Consider the following 27,763-nt stretch of genomic DNA (forward strand, 5'->3'; position numbering starts at 1 on the left):
CGGTACATTGACAGTGAAAATGAATTAATGCCAGTGAAGCATGAAGGCGAGAAAAAAGGACCAGGGATTTAGTAGTATTACTTAATTGTGTGAAGCTTATTGTAAGATTGACACTTCAGAAATGGAACAATGTTATGCTCATATATTATTTTTGTTCTTATCAATAGTCATATTTGATTGGTTTTAATATCCATTCTCTTCCAGGACTTCAAAATAAAAGGTTTTCTGGGCTCTTAATCAGCGTAATTGGTTTTTAAGGTTGGCTTCCGCAAAACAATAGGAAAAATTAATGACAATCTCTACTCCAGCAGTTCAGAAAAATTGTGAAGCACACATCCCAGGAAAGGATAAGTGTTACAAAGGTAGCTTTAATAAAAATATGATTGTTTTAGAAGTTTTATCTTGTGAGTTGCAGTGCTTCTCAGCAATTCAACAACTCAGTGCACCTCAGGGAAGTTGTGGGTAAGAGGAAAGGACAAACAAGATTTTTTAAGTATAATGTTGAAGCATATAGCTTCAATACTACTTTCTGTCCTATAAGGATAACAAAGGACATTTTGGTGGAGTAATAAGCTAACCCTTTTCTTATACATCAACCTACTGTACATGCACACAGACATACATATTTACATCAACATACACATATATATACATACTGTATGCACATATAAACACATACACATTTACATCCACATACACACATAAACATACATATATATTATCTTTTAGGTTGCATTTCATGTTTCTGAGAGGGTGCAACATTCAATTTATTTAAGCTCACACTTATATTTTGTTTTGTTTTTAATATAGGACACTTTTTAAAAAACACCTTTAAAATGTAATGGAATACAATACAACAAACAATTATTACCCAGGTGTTTTATAAAGATATCATTAGAATATGCTTCAGGATAATCGAGAGAGGGCTCTAAACTAATTCTGTGTGGTACATAGACAGGATATACATTACAATGGGTAATATGTTTTTTATGTTTTACACTTCTATTTCTTTTAATGAAAATTAAAAATATTCCAAATCGATGTGATGATGAGACCATTGAATGAAAAAATGATATTTTTTACAGCTGCTAAAATCTTTTTGAAAAAGAGCCACCGTTTCAGTTTGAACTATGAGCTGCTAACCGTTACAATATATGCTGTTGCGAGAACTCAAAAACTCTGGTCTACCTGCAGCGCCATCTGCCGGTAGCCCTGTACAAATAAAGACCAAAAACAATTCAGTTTCTTAATGCAATCTTTATTTGCACATTGTAGAAAAAAAGTCCACAATAACAAAAAACAATAGCGCTTTCTCTTCTTTACACAATATCAGTACACATTATGATCAGGTTTATGTGTTAAACACTTTACACAGATTTTGAAGGAGCTCTCTGAGACCTGTGAACTAGCTGTTAAGTGTACTTAATACTTAAGGTTCTGTGAAATTCACCAATGTATTAGGATTATACAACTTGCTGAGCTTTCTGTCCACAAATGTAAGATGGAAATTAAACCATACCAATGACATCTGATGTGAAGAATTACTAATTCACTGGGCGATTGTAAAAATCCCCCAAGAATGTTTGGATTTGTTTCATTAAAATAACTTGATGGTTATCTACAGTAGTTGTTTCTGGCTGAGAACTATCTTAGTCATTTAGTTCCAATACAGCTGTGAATTATGCTGTGACACAGAAATAACTGTTGACCAAGTATTTGAGGATCTTGGCATTTTTTTAATTCTTTAACTGAATTTAAGGGAGTGCTTTCATTGTTACATTATTACGCATCCAAGAACAGTGCATCTCAATCATGGTCCCAAGTCATTTTAAGTGTTTTTGCAGAAAATACTGCAAGACATCACAGCTGCGTTCTTACCAAGTGGCTGTTGTGATGCGTCAGGGAAAAGGAACTCAAGCAGTTACACGGTTTAAACAAAATGTAATTATTTCCATGTGTCCAGAAAAGGACATTCCCATTACTATGGTATGTGCCAGAGAGCCTTTGGACAGGACAGCACTATTTAAATGAAACCCCTAAAAGCTACATCTTTGTAGAGTAAGTATTCATCTCAGAAGACTGTTACTGTACATTTCTACACCAGAAGCAGACTATGTTTTAGTGGGATGTGTAAGAACCAGCAGGCATTCTGGATCGAGGTCAAGTTTCAGTACAATAAGCAATCCTAGTACAGAGTAAGAAATCCTATCGCTCATACTCCTCGCACTTCACATAGTAAAATACATCCTTCCATGGAAATTCTGGATCCTCCCATTACAAGCCATACTATCTGAATGAAACGGACAAAGGCAGCCTTGTAGACACATCAGTCAGTCTTTCATCTTCGCTTGTGTTAAAAAGACACACCCTTTCATCAAGAACTAATGTGCTGAAGGTAAAGTGCAGCTCCGGAGACACATAATACTGCTGCAAACATTCCTTTCTTTGTAAACAGTACAGGGTAATCATAACACATTTAAATCCTTCAAAGATACACAGAGCAGAATTGGTTATAAAAACAAAATACAATAACATGAATAATTAACAGCAATGCATTATTATTCCATTTTTATTAGCATAAAAGTGGTTTTCCTATGGCGTTACAAATATATATATTCCACAGAACACTGAATTCGCTCCATCACACATAAAAACACTTTGGGCGTAATGGGGACAACTTCAGTGTTTCGTAGTGCACATACAAATGTAATAATAACATAATTAACTCTAAGAAATAAGTATTAATGTATAGGTCGCAGCAGAGAGTTTGACTTGCTGCTGCTTCAAAAAGCACTTGTATGAATATCTGCTTCCACTTCTGTCTCGTCTCAGACCAGGCTAATTAGACACAAGCACACAAGAGCACATAGACATTCTCATGGCACAGCAATGACAGTGAATAGTTCTCTACATGGCTGACTCTAAACTAATCTAAAACGGCACCAGGGCCTGGATGACTAAAAAGCATTAAGAATCCTTTTGTATTTTTAAAAAGAGCCACATGAACTTAGGAAATACGTGGTTTTGCAGAGGTAAACTTCCCAGCTCCTACCCAATCATTTGTTGTTGTTTTTTGGTCTGCGTTGAGCATACTGTACAACCACATTTTCATCTAATTGTCTCAAACACTGATGAGAATGTCAAATTAAGGGGAAAAGCCCTTGAACCACAGTACAGTCTTTCTCATTTCAGATTAGTATTTCATTGCAGATTAGTAGCTATGATGCAACACACTGTCAAAATGGCCCTAAGAACAGTAAACTGTATTATCTGTTAGGCTTCACACAATTTTCAGCAAATGCTAACCACTTTCACAAATGGTGTTTTTGCTCACATACCGAATGCAAAGAGCCATTTCTTTGCGATCTCATCTGGTAATCATTCTCAAAAATAGAACTTTCTTATATTTCAATAATCTTTTAACAGGGAAACGTTCACTTCCAGACTTGACAAATTGTTAAAGTTATTTGACATCTTAAAAAACTGCTCCTTCTAAGCTTAACTAGTGACTTACATGCAGCACATGTAGAGGATGGTGTCTGTCACAGATTATGCTTCTGACAGTAATATACACACACACAGATCAGGTTTCTGCACTTTTTCTTGCTTTACTAAACCATAGCCCTAGTTTAGTACAACGAACAGTCACATAGTAAAAAGTTTCATATAAATGCAGTAAAATGTGCTGTATGTTTTGAACATAACATAAAATCAAAGTCTCTCTAATTTCACTCTATATACAGTAGGTTCCTTAAAATCAGGTATTACCTACAATAATCTATCAGTTTGCCATCTGCATTTGTCCAATCATGCCACATTGGAATTAAAGAAGTAATAGGGCTATACTAAACAAATAAAGAACATAATGTTTTAACATTGGGAAGTTCCTCTAATTTTACCTTGTGTTTGCATCTTTGGTAAAACAAAAATACTGAAGACAGAATGCCCTGATGCAGACCTACTGTACAATCAGATCAGTTTTCTGTAAATATCTGATGTTGCAGTATAAATAGGAGCTATCAGCAGTATTCTTTCCTAGAAATTAAAATGCAGACAAAAACATACAAATACACATAACAGAGCTCACAAGCATACCAACAAAATGACAAGGTATTTTTCTGAAAGCATAGACAGTAAATAACTCAGCCTTAGCCAACACAACACGTGCCTTGGTTACGCTAATACAATGAAAAACAACACTTTCCAAGCATGAGTCTCCACATCTTACTGTAGGTATCCATGGTGTGGGTGGCTACATCTACAGAGTCACACTGTTCATTGGGATTCTGAACTTGTTTTCCCCCCTTTTTTGTTTTTACATCTGATCACGAGACGGCGTGGCCTACAGAAATACGCAGCTCTCAGCAGCAGCCAGTAGAATTTCATTCGTAGGCCGAGCGATATTGTGCTTTCAGAAAAGCAGAAAAGGTTGAACTAGTCTATCATGAGGAGTCCATTAGAGCAACGTACATCGAAAGAAGCTGCTCTTCTTTGACCGGTTCTCTGTGATTTTGACAGGGCCGCCTCCTCCCGGTGCGGTATTGTCATTCTGTTGAAAAGAACAAGGGGAAACATGCTCTAGTTCAGATGGGACAAGAAACAGAAATTAAACATCTACAGTAAGTGAAAGAATTTTCTTTTACTTTGTCAAACCACCAATTTCAATTTTGTAAGCAAGACACCATGGAATATTCTCCCAAGCCTGTAGCTCAGAAAACATGAATCCCAGAGTGTGTATGAACTTGGTGGTTATGGAATGCTTACCATTTTTCTGTTCAGTCTAGTCATGATGTCTCTAGCAAGTGTGAAAAAGGCCTGAAAATAAAGGGAAGCAATGTCAGTGAACTTTTTGACTTTGGATATCTGTCTAATATTTTTTAAATATTTACATATACACGAATACTTGTTTTATACATAAGGGTTTTTCTGCCCTGCTGGCCTACTTTAAAACAGAGTCATATCAGTGTGGCTTGTCTCTTTAAAACATTTGCCACCAAAAAGGGTTCATTACAATTTCAATTAAAAAATATAAGTTATTTTTAGCACTTATATTAATTAAGGTGGACTAACAACATACTGTAGTTGTTCCTAGAACTGTATTAGGGTCTCACCTCTTCCACATTTATGCTGGATTTTGCACTAGTTTCCAAAAATTTAATCCCATAGTCTATTGCCAGCTGTAAAAAGTGGGGAAAAAACAACATATAATTAAAAAAATCATTAATGGATTCAAGTGCATATAAGCAGTATATATAACAGTCACTCATCACTCTGAAAGGAATAAAGCGCACATGCATTTTCATTAACAACTTCAATTAAAATAATTTAGCTTAATTATTTTCACAGCACATGTTTTTAGTTATATATACAAATTAATTTATTAGAGCATAGTAACATATCCCTGAAAACAAAGAAATACTATTGTAAAATTGATCTGGCATATTCATGAATGAATTTCTGTTTTAGTTTATGTGAGATATTACACTGCAGTGCTCAAAGAAATGCAGAACAGAAATGGAAAAGACTGTACAGTTTTAGGGAGATCGAAAGCCTTTAGTGTGCTGCCTTACCTTTTCACCCCTCTCTTTGGACACCTGTCTTTTGTCATTCATGTCACACTTGTTGCCCAGAATCATCCTCTCCACATCAGAGGAAGCGTGCTGTGATCAGATTAAAAAGAACCACCCAATGTGACGCGTTTTCATTTCGCTCTGTTCTCTGCTGTTCACTTTCTCGCTGGAATTGACACTCTTTGCTAGACGATGTGTCAAGATTGTTACGTGGAAATGCAGTTCTGATTTACACCAGTATGTGGCAGCAAAGTGGGCATAAAATTAAATCAAATTCATTATGTTCAGCTTTTAATTTAGTTTTACACAAACCTTGCTAGGTTTACCATGTTTAAAGGTTATCCTGAATGCATATAATATAGAAATTCAATACTGCCTTGATAGCTTATTAACCCCTCACCCCATATAAGGTGACACAATAAGTCTGCAACTATTCATAAAATGTGAATATATTCAGATATGCACAAAGTATAAAGGCAGTATAGTGCATTTATGTGCTGATACTTTATTCAGTACCATGATATGCACAAGAATCTGAAAAAGATAGAAGAAATGTTTCTTGACTTTTTAAAATAAAAAATATAATTCAGAGGAATTATTCTTCTTTACATGACCAGTTAAGTGACAACTTTCTGAACAAGAATTCTGACACTGTTGCAGTTAAGGAAATTGCACACTTTCAAAACTTAATAGTTTAAGTTTTGAAAAGGATTTTGAAAAAAAATCCTTCAATATCACTAGTGCTGCTACATACTGTACCACTTTGGAGTTAGACCAAACACTGCTTTGTCTTTTACATTAAGGAGCCCCTTGGTCTGCAGAACCCACTGGTGACTATAGGCTTGAAGCGACTCACCTCTTCAATGTTCCGGATCCAGTTTTTTATGTTCTCAAAAGATTTCTCATTTGTGATGTCATATACCAGCATGATGCCCTGCGTATGAAGAGGTGAAAATTGAGAGACCCCAGGATTCTCAAGACCTGTGTACACTAGCAACAAACGTCCAGTTTTGTAAATCTTATGGCGAACTTGAAGATCACTGTATGACATAATGAAATGTTCCAATTTTGCCTCACATCTCAAAAATATTTGTTGTGCTAAAAGGGAAAATATTTCTTCTCAGGAAGTGTCATTGAATGTGTATATCCAATGCACTCGTTTACAATGCTCACTAAATAAATTATTGAAATGGAGCAAAGCTCCAAATACGTTGATCAAAATAGCATCATCCACTAGGCATTGCACTGTTTTTTTCTGAGGCTAATAAGCAAAAAGAAAATCAGTGTCTTTTTTAGAGCAGGAATATGCAAAGAATTATCTGGATGTTTTTAAGGGAGGGATGTGAAACTCCCTTAAGAAGCCAGTTGTGCAGACACGTGTTTCTAAAGTATGATGACTTCATCATGTCCTTCGCTGTTAAACACTGCTCGAAACCTTTCTGGTGCCAGCAAACAGGGCTTGGCTTAAATGTTCAAGACCTCGGGGATTTCAGACTTCCTTGCCAAGACTATAGCTGAAAATTACTGTCAGACCTGGGGTCTCACCAACACAAAACACGAGTAAAAAAAACTACTAAGCAGCAAGCAGCTTCATTTCATTGTGCAGATGATTAAATCAGCTTTTGGCAATCTAATACTTGAAGGACAATCTCGTGACATAAATAAAAGGTGTTGCACTTTTGTATGTTCCAAATATATAATGAAAGTCTCACCATGGCTCCTCTGTAGTATGCTGTTGTGATTGTTCTGAACCGTTCCTGTCCAGCTGTATCCCTAGAACAGACACATACACCAGGACAGAAGATTAAAATAAATTCACTTCTGTTTTCTTATAAGTACAGCACTTACTTTTACCGCTGGGTTTCTAATTTTCATTGCCCACAGCTGAGACATGAATCCATCAGACATTTATTCCCATCCTTTAAGATGTTTTCAAAGACAATCAGAAACTAAGAGCCCGACTACATTCTTGGTCATTGCACACTGCTCGCCACACTACCTTTCTGAATAGCTCGACTTTCAAAAACAAAGCTACACGTTACTGCATGACATGGCTTATCTAAACAATGTAAAAATAGCATATAAATTCCTAGCAATATTCAGAAATGAAGAAAGCAGGTCAGTTTCCTTGCATAAGAAGAGCAGCCTACTTCTAAAAGTGTAGTACTGGGGAGATACATGGACAGTGAGATGTCAATGTCAGTGAGGAAGGTGCTTAAACTGTATAAAGAGTACCACCAACAGAGTCAACTGTTGCTGTTTTATGAGAAAGTATGCATATGGGCCATGTTTTTAATTAAACATACTGCAATATGTTAGTATTTGTACAACCTAAAACTTTTTACAACAACACAATTTAGCAATCAAGCCTGCCATATGTCATAGTCTGTAACAGAGCCAGTACAAGATATTAAACAAATGTGTCCAAAAGCAACCAACAATCTCTAAAACCACCAAAACAGCACCTAACAGATAGAGCTCTGCTAAATCAAAATATACAGTGTTGAGTCTTTTTGGTAAAAGCATTTCAGATTAACACTCAGTAAAGCTGTTGTTGGCACTTTAATTTGATCACCATTAAAGATCAAATGAGAAATGAAAAACTCTAACATACTGTACTTCTGTGAGTGATAACATTGCATTCAGCTGCAAACAGAGTACTTTACAAAAAAAGATAAATATTACATTTAACTTACCATATCTGAAGCTTTATTTTCTTCCCATCTAATTCTATTGTCCGGATTTTAAAGTCGATTCCTGAGAAGAATGCAAAAACAAAATGTTTTAATGGTTATCCTTTCACACGGAGAACTACTAGAGATAAGCTATTCTGCTCTCCTAGTATATATAGTATGTAAGTCATAACATGTTGGTCTTCGTCAACTCAACCTTAACCTTACCAGCAATTTAAAGTAACTCCACTGAAAAAATTGACAATCTGAAAGGTGACAAAAGTGACAAAAAAGTCAAGTTATTATTTAATGGCACGTAAACAATGTTAAAAATAACATAGATCAGTGATGTCAGCCACTGGGCTGCTCACTGGCTTTTGTGGGTCTTAAGCACAAATAAAGATTTGTTATTAATATTCATCAGTTAAATAACAACGACCTGAAACAATTTCAGGCAAAGACCGAGCATAACAGACTTCTCAAAAGGTTAGAGAAAAACATATCAGTTTTTCAGTGTTAATGAAATAATTAAAGATAATTAAAACAGACATACAGTAACTCCACAGTACAGGCATTTTAACTCTGAACTGAACAATTATATACTTATGCATTATGATTTGTAGTTGGTCTAATTCTCCTCAGCTCTATAAAGATATACCTCTTTCACCTTAGCTACAGTTATAAAATGCTAAGTCTGACTGTGTCTTACTAAGAATAAACCGCAGCCTCTTGTTTTAACAGTGCACATCAAACCAATAATTAGCCTACAATAACATAAGATCCTCCTCAGAAGTTTTTTGAACAATCAGAAACCCATGAAAGCAAACAATTTGTGTTTGATGTGAAATCACATTGCAGTAAAGCTCTTTCCATACAAAAAAACAGGCTGCTGAACTACATTATGTGCAAAGAAAATTAACAAACGCACATAATGTAGTTCAGCAGCTTTTTTAATAATGGAAATGAGCCAGCTTCTTAAAGTGTTACCACATCCCAGAGAAAAGTGTTTGGTTGCCTATAATAAATGCTGTGATTTACAGGAAACTCCTCAATCATTCAGAAGCAGGTCTCTCTAAACCCATACACTCAGCTGTAGACATCTGAACCTCATCCTGGCATAAGCATACAGGAAAGCGTCAAGGTGATTCCTTAATTCTGAACCTTCACGATCCCCATGCTTTGTAATTACCGCTTAAGAAACGAAAGGGCATTACAGGAAAATTGTACAGGTTTGAATGGTCATAGAAATTTCCTGGTTATACAGAGATAACCTTGAGAATTCATGAATCATTAGAGAATGAATCTGTCAGTTATTTCTATACCAATAATCACCTTCAATCACAATTAAAACCTAGTGGATCAGCTATTATTGCTTGAAGCCCAGAATGCTAAAGTCAGTCTCAGACTGTGAATTAATAGTGCAGAGCACAAAATACAACGTGTTAAAAAATGTTAGAAGTGGACTTTCTTCCGCAGGGCAAAAAATGTCTGAGCTATGGACTACAGACTAAGGTTGGATCGTAAAACCTCTATCCTGTACTACCGCAAAGCATTTAAGCTTAAATACATTTTGGAAGTTCGCCACATGTCTTTATTCTGAGTCTCTCCAGCGAAGACAAATTTCTCGGATTATGATTTTGAAATGCCCTTTTCAATCCCAGTTACCAAAATTGGGATGATGAAGCTGAAGAATGGGCGGCCATCAATGGTTTTCTAAACATCACTTGTTGCTTTGATTGCCAAAAGAAAACATACAGGCTACAAATACTGAATTTACAAGCAGTGAAAATATAAGCTGTTCTTATAGTTTACCTGGTGGAATAAACAACACTGCACGTTTGATTTCAGTATTGCCTCCTGAAAAGACTATCTTGAATTTTCCTCTCATTTCTAGACTTACCACTAAGCACAGAGGAGCTGGAAATTGTGCTGGTCTTCATGAGACCTCCATTCCACTGGTGGTGTTTTATGGTTTAATAATTTACTATATCAACAGCTTATATAACACCAGAACTTCACAAGCAGCTGCTAATTCTTATTATTCACAAAATGATACCCCACCTCTCAGAGATCTGTGCATCTCATTAATTCCTTATCTCAGACACAGATTTCTCTCAAATAAAAACAACTTAAGCAGCTCCATAACATAAGCTGATCTTGTGCAACCCTTGAGTGATGGACTGGCTCCTGACCTAGATAAAATCTGGACAGGAGGGTGCATTCCGATATAACTCCCAGAATCTAATCAGTCAAAACATCAATGAATAAAAGTGTGTGTGAGATCACCATTGCAGGCTTCTCAGATCGAGCAGGAATTTCACCTTAACGTATGTGCATGTGTACATTCACACCGAGAAGCATAATTGACAGGCCAGATGGCTGGATACTGTTGAGTGCTTTTTTTAAACCACTCTTTACTTCAGACAAAACAGCTAAGCAACATCTCTAACAAGAGGAGTTAAAATGACTTCCCTTCATATTCAAACCTGGATGACAACTCATGTGACACATGGATTCTATAACACATTCAAACTATATAATATCCACAACATAATTCACAAATATTTAGACTTACAGCGAGCCTGAATGCCCACTCAGCAGGAAGGCAAACAAAATGGCTAAAGTCTCATAAATTACACATGAAAGGAAGTGGTGAGCTTCGCAGCAACTATAAACCTTACAACAAAAAGTCCACCACTTCCGTTAAGCAGACACTGCAACTAAAAGCACAATACAGGTCTGTGTCTGTTCCCCTACTATCACCTTTGGCATCCTGTATAGTGTTGCAAAGCTACTATTGGTCAGTGGCCAGAGATTCATAAATATAAACTATTTCATGCTTCACTCCAACAGAAAACAAGAGCTGGGGATCCAGTTCTCTGGTGTTTGACTCAAGCGTTTAAAGAGCTGCCTCAGACACGCTGCAACTGCAAATCCAAAGCAGACTTTAATAAGGCTGTCAGCTGTGAGCCCGCTTGTATAACCATCATAAAAGATTAATCAAGATTTGGGAAGTTCAAAATACAACATGCTAGCAATCAAATGAGCTTCTCAGTATTTAACCAGTTCATGTCACGGAAAACTCAAGTACACAGATTACCGGACAGATAAGATGCAAGTGTCAGTATACTGTGTAAAGACTGTTTTATTGCTTTTGTGCTTTATGACAAGCAAAATAAGTTGTTAAACTTGCTAAAATAACCTTGTCAAGTATTTCAATACAGCTGCCTGACTATGGTCAAGAACATTATTCTTCACCCACCAAACAAATAGGTTTGGATAGCATATAGTGTGCTTTAAATGTATAAAGAAACAGAGCACCTATGTTACCCAAGAAAGCAAGAAGAATGCTTGACTGAGAATGGGAGAATAATCCCAAAGGTGGTGAATTAAGATAACTATGATTCAATTTCCCCTCTTCTGAAAGCCTGAGAATTACACAATAAGGAGCAAAATTTCATTATGTGAGTGTGATTCACGTATCAAAAAGGCAGCCGCTCAAGAAGAAAAAGTGATCTATTTCATACTTGCACTTGTAACAACCAGTTCTGTCACAACCGAAGCAAAGGAAATGGAACAAACTAGTGTTTCAGGCAGTTGTGGAAGCCTGCAGTGTGGACAGGATGCAGGACATTGACCTCTCTCTCTCCCACTCTTGTAAGAGGAAGTGAGGTGGCTGCAGTTCCCATAGTAAGTAGCTGATCCCTCCTTATTATTGAACAGGCTGAAGAATGCAGAACCCTCCCTTATGACACTCGACCAGCTGACTGTCACAAGACCCAGCTGTGGCCTCTAACAGAACAGCCTCTGTTCATTTTGTCACCAGAATGAAATATCAGGGGTTAGACACTTCGTATTCTACAGTTCAATATGATAAAAAGACCCTTTGGTGATCCAGTCACTACCACAGAGCACAAGACACTTTCTCTCATTCAGCATGGCAGTGCAGGATCTCTGCAGGTAAAGCCCTTATTACTACAACATCAAGTTCTGTGTGCAGATGTACCCTCTCAAAGTCACAAGCATAACCATCATTTACTCCAGTTCTTACATAGTAACCAGAGTCTTTCATATCCATCAGATCTTGGGTTGGTCAGATATTACAACATTTTGCGTTTGGCCCTTAAAGGGTATAAATACTCTTTTATTTTCCCTTTTATGTCCAATACTAGAAACAAATGCTTCATTTTCCTCCAAAGTTAGTCCAACAACACTAAACAATAAAATTCATCTAAAAGGAACATAATGGAGCAGATCCTCATTATCCAAATACAAGCAGCACCCGTGGAAATCAGAAACCTTATTTGTGCACACAGTCTCGCATGTGTCTACACACAATCCCTCCCTTAATCTAGCCTTGAAACGTTTGAAATTTATAGTATTATGAAACGAGTTTGTGGAGAAAGAAAATATTCCTAAAATATGAACAAGCAAATACGATCAAAACAGGATTCCCGCCTCAGAGCATGAGCAGAACTGGTCACATCTCCTAATGTCCTCTGTGAAGGCAACAAAGTAGCCGCTACAGAAACAGTATTTCCTGCTCTAGTTCTTGGAATTGCATAAAATATTTAAGATGAAATCTTTCTTTTACGGACACGGTTCTGTTACTATCACTACTGCTCATAAAAGAGGGAAATCAGTATCAAACTGGTAAATAACAACCACAGCTAAAAAGCACTTAGGACTGTAAGAATAAAAAGGTTACATAACTCACAGCAGACTATAATCTTTTCTAGTTCTTTCATTAATCGCTTTCTAATCTGATTAGTGTACCTTTTTAAATGTATTTATATGTTATGTTCATGTGCATTTTGCAACACAAAAAAGAAAGGGCTTTGATTTTAGGCTTTCAAACACGTACACAAGGCAGCTCAGCTGGGTGTTCCTCATTTCAGAGAATCACAATTCTGCATTATGAATAAAGTCTATAAAGGATGAGCCACCTTGGATACTGAAGTGAAACAACAATCTGCTGAAAGTGCTGCTTCATAATATTACACACACTGCTAATTAAAGAAGTGCTGTCACCACGTGGAACAAAATGAGCAAAGTCAAGATAACTCAATACTTCCTGTTTTATAGTCAAGCAGAAGTGCCTTACACAAAGCAGCTTTATAACAGAGATAAATGGAAACCCAGAACAGCCTCTAACCAGCAGGAAAAGCAAAAAGAGTTACTTGGACATCTCAGACATGTAATTATTTACTAGCTTTAACTTCCAGAAAGGACTGACCCTGCCATTGACAGGAACTGTGTCAATAGGTCAGGCATGATTCCATTCAGCCTTGATCTGCTTGCAGATACGCAGATTGACACAGGCAGATCATTTGATTTATTCCACAAAGCAGAATTTGAAGAATATAAAGGAACAGGTAGTGGGTTTATTCCAGGCTGAAAAGAAAAGAAATTAAACACAACGTTTCAGCTGTGGAGCCTTCTTCAGGTGTGAGACTCTACAGCCGAAACGTTGTGCTTCCTTTCTTTTCTTTTCAGCCTGGAATAAACCTGCTACCTGTTCCTTTGCAGCCAACGGATGCTGACACAGCTACCCACCTGAACTATTAGAGAATATATATATTATATGTTTAATCTTCTTCTTCTTCTTCTTTGCATTTTCCCACTTATGTGGGGTCTGCTTGTTTGCACCGATTTTTCCACTTCGTACGGTCTGCGGCGTCTCGGCGGGTGACTTTTGCGAGGCGCATGTCGTCTTTCAGCCGATCCAGCCAGCGCGTAAATGGTCGTCCACGGGGCCGGCAGCCTTCCACATTCAATTCGAGGGCGGTCTTTGCCATTGATGTGTCACTGCTGCGGAGCACGTGTCCATACCATCGCAGGCGCATTCTCAGTGATTGGGGCGACTTTGAGTGTTTTTATCGCACCTCTTCATTCATGACATGGTCTAGTCTTGTCAAGCCGAGGGTCCATCGCAGCATCTTCATTTCCATCGTATGGAGTGCCTGTTCATGTTTCTTTGTCGCTGGCCAGCATTCAGTTCCGTATAGGGCCGCTGGTCTGACCACTGAGTGGTAGACTTTGGATTTTAGGTGCAAAAGGATCTTCTTGTCGCACAGTACACCAGTGACCTGCCGCCATTTCATCCAAGCGGCGCTGACACGCGTCTTGGCGTCTTGGAGGGTAGTGCAGTCGGAGTTGACACATGAGCCTAGGTGCTTGAACTGGGTCACTGTGTTCAGTTGCACCCCACCAGCTGCGATCGTGCCATCAGTTTGATCACTGCATTCCAGGTACTCCGTCTTCTTGATGTTCAGTTTCATCCCGAATCGTTCAAGGTGTGTCTTCCACTCCTGTACTTGCTGTTTGAGGCCGTGTCGCGTTTCACTTGCTATCATAACATCGTCGGCATACAATAGCATCCACGGATGCCTCGTTTGGATATCTTTGGTCACTGTATCCATGCAAAGTATGAATAGCAGAGGAGACAAGGCTGAGCCTTGGTAGACGCCAACATTGATCGGGAAGGTGTCTGAGGTTCCAGCTGCGCAACGTACTGAGCTAGTGGCCTTTTGGTACAGGAGCTTTGTCCAGCTGACATAGGCTTTGGGGACGTGGTGCTGTCGCAGCGCCAGCCAGATGAGATCGTGCGGTACCCTGTCGAATGCCTTTTCCAGGTCGGGAAATGCCATGTGGATCGTTTTCCTCTTCTCGTGGTGCCTTTCCATCAGTAGGTGGGCTGCGTGTATGGCGCCTGTTGTTCTGCAGTTTTTCACAAAGCCGCATTGGTTTGGCGAGATATTGATGATGGTTCTTAGTCGTGCGTCCAGCACACGCTCGAAAATCTTATTACATATCTGATATTATTCATAGCTTGTTTGATTCGATAAAAAATGTATTTTGGACAGCCTAACCGAACCATAGGCACAAGCACCTGCTGATCTGTGTGGTACGCTTTCAATGCACAAAGACAAAAGAGGTCGCTACAGGCTGGTTAGTAAATGGTAAGATATCTGTAAATCATTTTTATTATTTAGGCCTTTTACTTACAGTACATGCCAGTGTAAAAAGAGTGTGGTGCAAGATGTGGGAGTATGGATATACCCAGTCATTTTGTTGAAGCTGATAACCTGACTTCTATTAAGAAACAGCTGGATGAGATCCTGGGATCACACAGCCTGTGTAAAAGACGAGCGTTGGGCTGCCTGGATAAGAGCTGTAGATTCTGGGCCCTTACTTGTAAACTGGGTTAGACAATCCCTCGTGTAAAGACCCACAAAGTGATACAGCAGGGTTGCAGAACTCTAACATTTGAAGGCCACATTGTCTCTGGGTTTTCACCTCACCTCTGCTTTTTATGACATATCTGAGCTCACCTTTATCTCAGCTGAACCAGTTTAACGCTTTTCCAAGGTCTTTAGATGTTGATGTTTAAAGAGACCTTTTGGATTCTGGGCCCCGAGGACTGCAGGTGTGCACCTGTGTTCGGTCTCTCCTTACACACCTGTAATGTTAATAAAACTGCTACCAAGGCAGTGTGTCACAGTCCTGGATGGGATGAAATTGCTAATCTTTTCCCTGCTCCCCGTCTTTAATTGCAGGCGTTTTTCAGGTTATCAAGCAAATCATTCTGTCATTTCAATGTCATGTCAGTTCTTCAAATTGTAGAGACGTTAGGTCATTCAAGCACAATGGACAAATGCACATGTTATTTTTACAATCAACACCCCCAACCATTATTTGGGATTTTTTTTTAAAGTGCAATGGATTACAAGTTACCTGTGTAAAGGATTCTTTTTTTTTTAATTTATAGGGAGCTACAGTAAAACGACCACATTAAATTTAAAAAGTCCTCAGTTACAGTACAGTGATTATAGCTCATAATATGGCTAATTAATGTCAATTAATACATTATCGCATAAAAGCAATTTCCTCAAACTTCTATCAATTTAAAAAAAGGACACAGTAACTTGTAATTGTGATGGACTATTCTTAAAAGGACCTTTCCCTGCCCCTTGCCATGGCAAAGGTCTAAAATGACATTGAACGTGCTGCGGAGCTGTGCAGAACGCAAAAGAAAGAAAATACAATTCAATATGGTTTGATCGTCATCTTATCGATTTGAAATGAATGGTTTGAAATATTTATGTATCATTCCATTTCCCGCTCGTGCTATTTGTTTACAAATTGTCTGTGGTAACTTTTATTCTTTTCAAAGTACCTTTTACAAACATATCTCAAGATCTACAAAACGAAATTATTTGGGATGCATAAGCGTTAAACCAATGTCAGCACATAATAATCAGCCCCTGTGCTCCACAGTAATTTAATTCCCCTTTTCACCGCATTCCAGTTACTTCACACTGTAATTCTCCTCAACTGTGAATTGGCAATTGTAAAGAACAAACTGAGCAAGCAATAAAGAGTGACAAGGAAGAAACTTAGCAGGACTCATGCAAGTAAGGCACTGGGAGAGAAAGAACACAATTTAGATTACTTCTTTATTCAAGTCAATTTCTACATTATAGTCTATATCATTCTCCACATGCTTGTGGGTATTTTATTAACACAAATTAATTAGAAAATGTCATTGTAAAACCCAGATCCTTGTCCCTTAAGTACTGAATGTGTTGACTTTCAATTATGTTTGAAGAAACTGCAATGTCATAAATGTTGCCAAGCAGCAGTATATAGGATGAAAACAGTGTCTTAGGTCAGATTCCAAACAATTAAATTTACTTGACTATTATATCAAATCCCAAGCAATTCTGGAATCTTTCATATTACAAATGGAGATTAACATTCTAATTAAATGAATCATCATATAACCTATCTTTCTAATCATAGTCATAGTGCTATTCGGAGAGAGAAATCCCAGAAATAAAAATAACACAAACTCTATTTTTCTCGCAATTATAAAACATTCTCTGGAGCAATGTGTATTCTTTCATTAAACAAACATTTTTCCCCACCACACAACATTACCTCAGAAATTCTTGACTAAGATGCAGAAATCTTGTCAGACTATTTATCAATCTGAAAAATGATATGCTGCATACACTGGGAAAGCATGCATGCTTTTCAGATTGATTTACAACTGCAAGACAAATCATTTTATGAGTAAAATAAACACTTACTTAGCTATTATGAGCCTTATTAAAAAGTACAGTACATAAAATCTTAACTCAAACAAATAATTCTTAAACTTACAAAAAACGGGGTCACATACTTAAATTCTCTTTTTCCTCCTGCATCCTTTAGAGCTCACACATTTAGAAAACTTTCACAAAATTTCACACCTACTCGCATAACTGTGGTCACAATGTTACACTGTTGTAGGATTAAATCCAACAAAACCAAGAAACGGCTGTGCTCCCATCACCCAGACAATACCCCCCAGGAAAAAATGAGAACACTTCTGAGAGCAGGGATCCGAGTCCGTTCACAAACAATAGATCATGTTTCTGTAAAAATTGATTATTTAAACACATCACCAAGAGAAGAACCCAGTTGTTTTAAGCATTACCTAATGGTTCAAAACTCAGTGGAGCGTTGCCGGACAGAGAGATATCTTAAAATTAAATTCAGAGGTATTGAAATATCATAAATGAGTTCTTGAACCTTCTTGAGGTTTAGATTTTTCTTGTAACATTTACATCCCTTTTATCTTTCCTACCAAGAAATCTGTTGACATCTGAACAGACGCATTTTATTCTATGGACCCGACTTAATGGAGCACATCTCTTGCCCTTTATGCTTAATTGAGTGCTTGAATAAATTGTTAATTAGTGGTTAACTGTCACATTTGTCATGTGAAATACTGAATCAAATTATCAAGTAAACCATACTAAACTATGCAGTCATATATTTAAATTTATTTCTTTTATTCTCTTGACTGAACATCCTAAAACCATTACCTTTTTAGACTGAAAAAGGTAATGTTTATATAGAATATCAGGTTATTTTTCACAACATCAAAGAGATCTTTAAAAACAGGAATGGATCCTCCATGAGATTTTAAATCAGTTTTCAAATGTTCAGCTGATAAATGAGAAAGCCCTGATGTCGTGACTGCCTCTGAGCTCTTCAGGGATGAAAAACATCTATCAGGCGCAGTTCTTCCATAAGCACTCAGAAATCCCCCTATCAATTATACATTCGGGGAGATACTTCTTATAGAAGCATATCCATAGCACATAACTACAGCCTTCCCATCATGCTCCTCTGCTGTCTGCTCTGTCTCCTTCCAGCTCATGAAGAAAAGAACAGTGTTAGTGACAGTGTGTTAACTGTCAAACACAGGGAATACTGCCACTTAAAAGCAGTAATTGTTATGAATGTGCTTTATGAAGTGTTTCAGATTACAAGAAGATGCTATTATTGCACATGATGGTACAGAAACAAATGAAACTGAATCGTTGGAGATTGCGGTCACTGGTTTGAGCTATGTAATGCTGCCACTAACCAAATACTCATAAAAATGTATATGTAAATGCTATATTATAAAGACCACTGTTTCTTCCAACTGAAAAAGAGGTGACTCACTGCTAAGTATCAATTCAAAGTAATCAAAACATAACCCGCTGTACAGTTCTATACTTATAATGTATTTGACACCAACAAATGAAGCCCTACTTCAGCTGAGCATTGCCCTATTTAACACAGTTTAACTCCTAATCTTGACAGTTAAACTCAGGTATTCACAAAGCTCTAGTCTCAAGCAAAGCACACAATTCCAATGCTAATAGAAAACATGAACACAACAGTTTAAAATATAATCACCAGCTGTTTGTGTGAATGAGCCATGCTAATTGAACGCATCAATAAATAGTCATTATTTATAGTAAACCTGAGGTGCTTTTGAATATTTGTTGATCAGATGGTTAAAATTACATGTCTGGAAAAAGTACTGCTTTAAATAACAGGTATATAATGAAAGCTACAGTGATAAAACCAAAGCTGAAGCTGATGTTTCTGATTCCTTATTTTGCAAGGCTTTAAAAAATAGAGATTATTGAAACAGGCCATTTTTTAATAGACATTATTAACTGTTTTTCTCTGTTTGTACTGAAATACTTTTTTCATATTGTTTTATCAGTGGCAGACTGCAAGAACTTAGAATAATAAACCTATTTGTGGAACAATATTTAGATTTTCACCAAACATGCAGATACTCAGCAAATGCCTCCTGACAGCCTTATACTAAGTGCAGAACTCGACTGATAACAGCACAAATACACTTTCAATACAGTACATGCTAAATTTTGCGCATTCAGTCACAGACATGAGGTTAGCTCTGTGGATGGTTGGTTTACTCCTCTACAGTTTGTTTCCACTGCAGTGAACTTCTGGCTGAGAGTACAGAATGAGGTTTAAGCCAATAAAACTTTCCTGTCATTATTGCTATGCCACAATGAGCTCAGAATAGCCCAACCATGAGAAGTGACAAAGACAATAACTGCTGCAGAATATTCTGAGAAAACTGGTTTCCCAGATCTTCAGAGCATTCCATGGCTTTTTCCAACATGTACCTTTCAAATGACACAGCAGATAATTGATTTGCCATAGTCTATACAATGTTTCTTTAAAAGGATACATAATATACAAATATGTTTTTATATCACAATACAAATCAAACTGTAGGTGACACATAAACACGTTATTACAAATACTGTAGCTGCGGACAACGCATACATGAAGTGTCATTGGCTATATGAACATATATAACAATAGTTACAAATGAGAGGAGGTTTTTGAACTGACTGATTTAAGCTAATAAACTCATCCAGACATTTCTTGGAAACGTCCAAGGTACCGGCTTCAATAACGTGGCTCGGTGACTTGTTTCAGACTCCCACAACCTTTTTTTTTGCAAAACAGCAAGTCCTCCTTGCAGTTTTAAATGCACTCCCCCATACTTTCAACCTGTATTTTCTGGTTCACGTTCTACGATTGCTTCAGAAGAAGCTGACGGGGTTAACTTTGTCAATACCTGTGAGGATTCTGAATACTTGAATCAGGACCCTTCGCAGCCTTTTCTGTCCAAAACTATAAAGGTTCAGTTTGACAGAGCAGACATTCCTTTCAGGGAAACATCTGCTAGCTCCTCTTTGAATTCTGGAGGCCAGAGCTTCAATATCATTTGTAATCTGGTGACCAAGACTGCACAGTGTTCTAAAGTCATAGTTGTGCACTGTAAAATGATAATGTCCCTTGACTTCAGCAGTGGTAAATATTTTACCTTAAATTCTGTTTTTTCTTTTGTTTCCTATGATGTCTAAAGTAGAAAGTGTCAACATAAACACCTAAGTCATTTTAGTTATACAATTTCTAATTGTATAAAATATAAATATATGATATAATTTAACTATAGTTTATGTTTTGTCACCTCGATAAAAACGCAGCACTTGTCTGTTAAACGTTTTCTGCAAGGTGTTTTCCCTGTCTTGAATTCTGTCTAAATCATTTTGAATTTCCTTTCCAACTTCTACAGTGTTTGCTGACTCTTCTATTTTAATGTCATCTGCAAACAGACTGGATTACTAACTATACTGGAGTCAAGATTGGTGATATAAATAAGGAAATAAGGTCCTAGTAGAGATTAATTTACTCATGTACACATCAGCTTTTCTTGAAACTCAGAAAGGGAATTCCTGTTGCAGTCTTCATTTTACAACTCTGCCTTAAAAAAATAGTTCCATCTGTTGTAATGATTCTACTTAAAACAGCACATGCTGAATTTTGCTTTCTTTCCCAGTTTGCGTCCAGTATCTGCAATAACAAGGACCATCTTTCACTCCAAGAAGAGAGGGAGGTGGAGAATCAGCCACCCCTGGGGCAAAGGCAGCTGCTAATGGAAGTGTAATACTAACATTTAACACTGACCTCCCTTTGCATACAGTGTGTCTAGCAGTGGGCCTCTATCTACCCACCAGCGTTGTTCACTTCAAATATCACCTTTAAGTCACTTCAACAGCAATCAATTTCGAGCTTAATGAGGCCTCTTATATTTTAGACGTGAAATAATTTTTGTTCGTTCTCATCTGTAGGGAAGCACCATAGACTTAAGCGAAGAGATGATATTTTTTAACAGTACAATCAGTAATTATACAGCTCATCTCACTCTGCACCATACATACTGTATACGCTAGCACCTGACAATGAAATACCCAGAGGTTCATTAATGTAAGAGGACTCATCTGGAAGATGCTGTTTGGGAATTTTTCCTTCACAGTGACAGGAAAGCAAATCACACTGCCAGGTCTACTGAGCCAGTAATAAAACACCAACACGGCCATTTCCTGCACCTCAGAACCACGATGTCCACCCAGACCTTAAGAAGGCACATTCACTTTCAGTTTATATTAAGTCTTTAGAGAATAAGATGTAACAAAACAAACTCGCATCACATTAAAATAAAGCTTGATTCTGATCTGATGTCATGCCTTCCTGAAACTGGCTACTGCTTTATTCCTGGGCAACATACTTCTAATTCCATGTACCTACTGCAGAGACCTACATGTAAATATTTTCATTCAGGGTAGCATATCTTTATGATCATAAGGCAGCTTTAATTAATTGCCTCTGGTGCAATTAACAGTTCTTTCTGAAGGGACTTTAAATATAGTGACCCAACACACACAAAAAACATAATAAAAACCTCTGGTCAAAAGTTGCAAAGATTGTTCTTTAATAAATGAATCATGATAAAAAAAAATGACAGCTTGAGATCTTGAGAATGTGCTACTGCTAAGTGTACATTTTAATTCTGAGGGTTTTACTAAGTAGTGCGAGCACATTGCTGTTGAGAAGACAACTGACACTATCTACAGCTCAAAAACATATCACAGGCCACTTGAACACACAAAGCATTTTATGTCAAGTGCAGATAATAAGCAAGGGTTTGCCTTCCACTAATCACTCTTCAACAAAATATGGGAATGAGTGTTTGTATGGATCCCCAATTTAAGACAGGGGGATTTCCAACTGTGACAGTTTTACTACAATTAATCAAACTGAAATGTATGAAACAACATTTGGATTACATTCAAAAAGTGCTTTACATAAACCAAACCATAATAACTATCATGCATGGACCACATTAACTTCCTCTCATTTTTGTTCAGTATAACAACCTGATTAACCTATTGATATTTTATGTTACTATGCCTTCTGAACACTTGTTGTTTAATAATTTCATTAGTGCTTTTGTTATTTTCTGAATATCACTCACAAACTTTCGTCTACCACATTCCAGAGCTCATGCCTTTTTTGTATATCCTTAACACCCAACATTAACTATTTTTTTCCAATTCCACATACTGTATTTGAGTAACTGCTTAAAGTTTATCTTAAAATTAAAAAATTAAAAGCTTTCATTTTTATTCACACTAGTAGCACACATTAAACACTACTTTAATTAAAACCAGCCTTAGAACTGCTAAAGCCTACAGCACTACAAGGTACTGCAAGTCTATGAAATCAACATAAACTGTTATGTTGATAAATAATTGGTACTGTTATAAAATCAACTACGCAGAAAGCAAGAAAAAACTAGTCATGCTGAAGAGCTGAAATCGTGACCAAGAATTGAAAATGTCACCTTTTCCTGGAAACTTCTGTATTTTTTCAAAAGGCTTTCTGTACAGCTCAGTTTGTTTGCTTTCCAGGGGAATTTCCCACTGTAGTACTCAGTCTATGCTCTAAAGCTCGTAACAACTCTCCACCTATTTGTGAACCGTTTAGTTCCTGTTTGTTTCAGAGGAAACCACTGCAATGTTATCATATCATTATGGTCTTTTCCATTTGTGCCAGCATGGGAATTCCTTCCAATCTCTCCATTCTTACATCCCAGCCGGAGGTCACAGCACTCTGTAATTCAGGAGTACAGGGAAATATGAAGCAAAAAAAACACAGCCACGAGGAAGCAGAGTGTATATTTTCCTCAACTACAAATTGACAAACAGAAAACATATTACCAATTTTTAGTAGCAAATCCAGAACAACCAGAAACTAAACCACAAGTTTTATCCTAGTTCAGAGAAGGCCAGCGTCTGAAGACACTAAACATAAAGCACGTGTACTGAGGCTACCTTCCTCACTATGTAAAATGCAGGCTCGGTGACTTGGTGAAGAGAACTGAAGCTTAAATATTTTTACACCAAACATAGAACTAATTCATAAAGATCTGCATTTACCCAATTTTGATGGGTACAGATGGACAGACACTGGATGGCCCAAATATTTCCTTGAACTTTTTAAAAATTTCTTCATCATTTTTAGCTTTCAATTGCAACCTACTGTATGAAATTGGTGAAGTGCATTGCAACGAAACTCCCACTGGGACACTTATTTTTTCTGCCATGTAGCTACCAGAGTGCAGCCAATTGATATCTGGGAGGATTTAAAAACCCCTATCAGGAGTAAACTCAAACTACCACCGAACTAAAACAACTTGTTCATCCAAAAGCTTTCTTTGAGCCTGGTACAGCTGGAAAATGTATACGCATCCCAGACCAAGGCCTTATAACAAAATAAGAATGAATATCTCACCAAAAGAGTACAGAACGAGCTTAAGAGTCACAGCTGAAAACACAGCCCTGCCCGTCGTTTCAGGAGCTGCTACAGAGTTCAACACCAGAACAGAAGGCTCCAGGTTTGGAAAGGTGCTCTGTTGTTTAAGATCTCTCCACACCAAACAGCAGACAGTTTTGTTGAGGCTGCTTGTTCCAAGGCGTGCTGTTATCTGCGCAGCATGGTAATGCTTTCAGACACACAGCACTGCTACCAGCTGGTGTCTTTTGCCCAGGAAGAGCTATCCAGCCCTCCATGAGCCACCCCTTAGCTCCACCATATTGCTGCAGTGTTAGTGCATGCCAGTCACCCTGCCCCTGTATGTATGTCACTGTTTCTGAGGAATTTCCAACCAGGTTCAGCATACCGGTCATTTAAGTTCTGCTACTTACGTAGGTCACCCTAGGAGATCAAAAGTTACAGCTGCCCCATTAATTTACATCTGCTGAGTAAAAGACACCTGCTTGAGTTACTTAGTTTCAATTTCAGATCTGGGTGCTTAAGAGCACTGATCTAGTGGTTCACCTGCACTGAAAATACTTAGGCCTACAGTATAAGCATCAATCAGCAAAATAAGCCTTCAGGAATCTCCAGTCTAGACTGTTCAGTAATAAATTAAACTGAAGATTAAATTATCCATATTTTTTCTCTTATTTTTATGTAACCTGTGAGTCAGCCAGTAACCTGGTTTAGTAGCTGTATCGCCTAGGATTTATCAGACTGGCTGGCTGGCAATCTCAACCCAGCGAACATTTCTGATGCCCACTGAAATACTCTGGGTGGCAAAATAACACAGACATTCCTGTTCTACTGAAAGCATATTGCAACGATTGACAGTATTACAGAAAAAGCAGAATAGACAGGGGTCGTTGATATGTGTACATATTCTAACGAAGAAACTCTGGGGTGAAAAATGGCTTATCTCTGTCTCTTACATTTTTCTGTAAGGAACACTAATATACTGTATGTATTTCTCACATCTATAACCTGTCATATAAGGTACATGATTTTCAGCATAATTAAAAACCTTACCAACCTAAAACTGAAACCGAGGTTACAATGTAAGAATTACCAACAAAAACACAGGTTAATTCCGAAGGACAGGCAGGTATGGAGCGTGGTTTAATTCAGGAAACATACTGTACAGTACAGGCACAGTCACCTGTTGGGGGATTCTCCATCTGTTTTGAGGAATTTATTTTTTTATATCCCAGAGGGGGAAAAAAAGTTTCTCAGGGGGGTTTCAGGGGTTTTGTCTGAGCAGATGTTTCTAAAGTGACGAACCAGAACTCCCTTTTGTTGGGAGAAACACGTGTCATTGTGTGTCAGTAGGGGTGCAGGAAAAGACTACTGCTCTTGACTGAAAAGTTGCTTCGCTGCACGGGAAGGGAAAAGCAGGAAACCCCGTCCAGAATGACTTGTATAAGGACATTTAAGGGAGAGTAAAAATGAAAACTGGGGTCATGAATTAGGAATCTGATTCAAAAAATACTCCAGTTTGTTAAGACAGTAATCCAAGATTTGAACATACATGTCCCTTCGATCAAGTGTTGATTATTAAGCGAACAGACAAGTAATATTATGTTAACACGCTACATATAGAATGTTTAAATGTTCCTAACTTATCCTTCAGGTAAGAGATCTGAATTATGCCAAGCTATGTTAATGTTACATTGTAATGTTATTATGTCGATGGGAAGACAGAAGCTAGTGCCCCTTCAAAATCAAACCCAAGGTTAAAAAAAAGGCATTTTGAACATGAATCGGATTTATTTTTTTTACAATAGGCTTCTTATAGTTTCACGTCATTGATAATAACTTTCCATTGTTTTAATTTCAAAAATACTGTTTACGGAGGTATGCACTCCGGTAAAAAAAAAGCACATTGTGGTGTACTTCACAAGACAATGTGATGGAAAATGAACGAGTTGGAACTTTTTCAGGGTACGTTTAACGTTTCATTGAGTTATTTTGCTTTAGAAATAGTTTTTTTTTTGCTATTCCCCTCTTTGCTTCCAAAGCTTTAGGTGCCGGTTTTAAACGAAAATAGCTTTCATGTCTCCTCCAATCTAGATATATGCATCTATACTTCAGAGAGAATTTCAGCTATTTGGATTTTTGTTTTCAAAACAATGCACATGATTAAAGATTCACAGAAACATCGGACATCGAACAACACACACTGTGCAAGGCGTACGAATAGAGAACTTGACAGTAACAACGTTCCGTTGTCTGTAGTGAAACTTCACTGTGTAAAAGCCATTTCCTGTGCTCTTGGTGGAGTAAAGATGCTACTCTAGTTTCTAGGCCTTTTCCTGTGTCAGTGTCCTTATATCGCTGTCTTTCTGCTATGCAATAGCTCAATTACCTTCGTCAAACTACCTACCCCCAAGAAAAATTAAAAATAGATAAAAAGAAACCCGTTAACTTACCTATAGTGGAAATGAAGGTGGTGTTGAACGCATCTTCGCTAAACCTGAAAAGCAGACAAGTCTTACCGACCCCGCTGTCTCCTATGAGCAAGAGTTTAAAAAGATAATCGTACGTTTTCGCCATTTTCCCCTTCGTTTCTCTCCTCCTGTTAAGTGACAATGTAGCAACACCCGAGCTCTTTCAGTTACTCTGTACTTCTGACACTCTGTATCCATACACCGAGGGGAAGGGAGGGCCCTGCGATGACGTCAATGTGTCATCTGTCATTGAGAACGTCAAGGGAACCCACCAGCCACGAAATCGCTAGGGATCATGGTAAATGTAGTCTTTAATACTACGCCTTTTCCTGCGCTAAGTTGGGGGCGAGCGTAATGTACTGGTTACGCCTCTGGACTCGTAACCCGGTGGGTTGGGGGTTACAAGACCAGGCTGCAGAGACTGCTGATGTACTTTGAGTAAGGTACTTTACCCCAGTTGCTCCAGTTCACCCACAAGTACAGGCAGAGACCAGCATTGCTGGGGGTACGCCCTGTGATGGACTCGTGCTGATTGCTTCATGCCTTGAAGCCTGACAAGCCAGTGGGTTTCTAGCTATAGAGCAGTTAATCATTCTTCATCTTGTTCTTACTACTGCTACACCCTACTGATTGTACATGCTTCCATCTCTCCTTATCTCACATACATGGCATCAAGAACTACAATATACAATGTCCATTTATATATATATACTCTATATACCACGTCCTAATCTATAAATCTCAGATTTCATTTAGGGAAAAAAAAAACAAAGTAAGGGCATAATTGATATGTATCTTCAGGATCTCTCAAGAACATGAATTGCATGTTTTTTTTTCAGAGAACACTGGAAAAAGATGGAATTTCTACGAAGAATTTACATAAATTACTGGAATGTATATAAATTATAATTTATAAATGAATAATTTATCCAGCGAATGTAATTACCGGGATGTTTATAAGGTTTAACACTTCATATAACCTATATTTGAAAAGAGCGAAGTTAACCGTTATCTTTCTGGCACGGTCGGTCGTCAGGCCCCGCACGGAAGGGGCAGTGATTCAAAGGTGGTCAGGAGGGCAGCACGCAGTGGGCAGCAATGCCACAGCAGTGAAAGGAGGGGAAAGGGTGCCGTGCCTTCTTCCCCCCCAGACCGCACGATGTGGACTTGAAGTAACGGCCATGTTTCTTTCTAGGGTTTTTCCGCATAAACAAGTCCCTCACTAACCAACGAGGGGCTTATAATTAATCAGAATTTAAAAATAAAGCTGGCATAGGGCTTGGATTATTCATCAAACAATAAATTAGTCATTTAATTCAATAACAGTAATGTAGCTGTTGTGTTTCTATGGCGCTATTCATCCCAAACCTCAGGATAGCCCATATTCACCACCCTCACCGATGCACAGCAGATCTGGAGGACAAGTGAGAAATTGCCTCACCTTTTGAATTAAGGGGAAACTTTACGGAGGCTATATTGCTCAAGCCTACAACTGAATTGAGCCAGCTCAGTGAATAATTAACAAGTACCAATGGAGTCA

At 37.8% G+C, this 27,763-nt stretch overlaps 1 protein-coding gene across 1 annotated transcript; it reads right to left on the minus strand.

Moving 5' to 3' along the window:
• Positions 1 to 1,242: 1,242 nt before the first annotated feature.
• On the minus strand, positions 1,243 to 26,436 carry LOC148831566 (ras-related protein Rab-8B). Its single transcript, XM_088920686.1, has 8 exons — positions 26,206 to 26,436; positions 8,267 to 8,327; positions 7,283 to 7,343; positions 6,427 to 6,504; positions 5,571 to 5,660; positions 5,112 to 5,177; positions 4,765 to 4,815; positions 1,243 to 4,549 (listed from the first exon to the last, which is right to left on the minus strand). The coding sequence occupies exons 1-8, from the start codon at positions 26,327 to 26,329 to the stop codon at positions 4,457 to 4,459; spliced, it is 624 nt and encodes a 207-aa protein (XP_088776812.1). The 5' UTR covers positions 26,330 to 26,436; the 3' UTR covers positions 1,243 to 4,456.
• Between the last annotated feature and the right edge of the window lie 1,327 nt (positions 26,437 to 27,763).

This window comes from Atractosteus spatula, chromosome 7, assembly GCF_055471065.1.
Source record: "Atractosteus spatula isolate fAtrSpa1 chromosome 7, fAtrSpa1.hap1, whole genome shotgun sequence".
NCBI lineage: Eukaryota > Metazoa > Chordata > Actinopteri > Semionotiformes > Lepisosteidae > Atractosteus > Atractosteus spatula.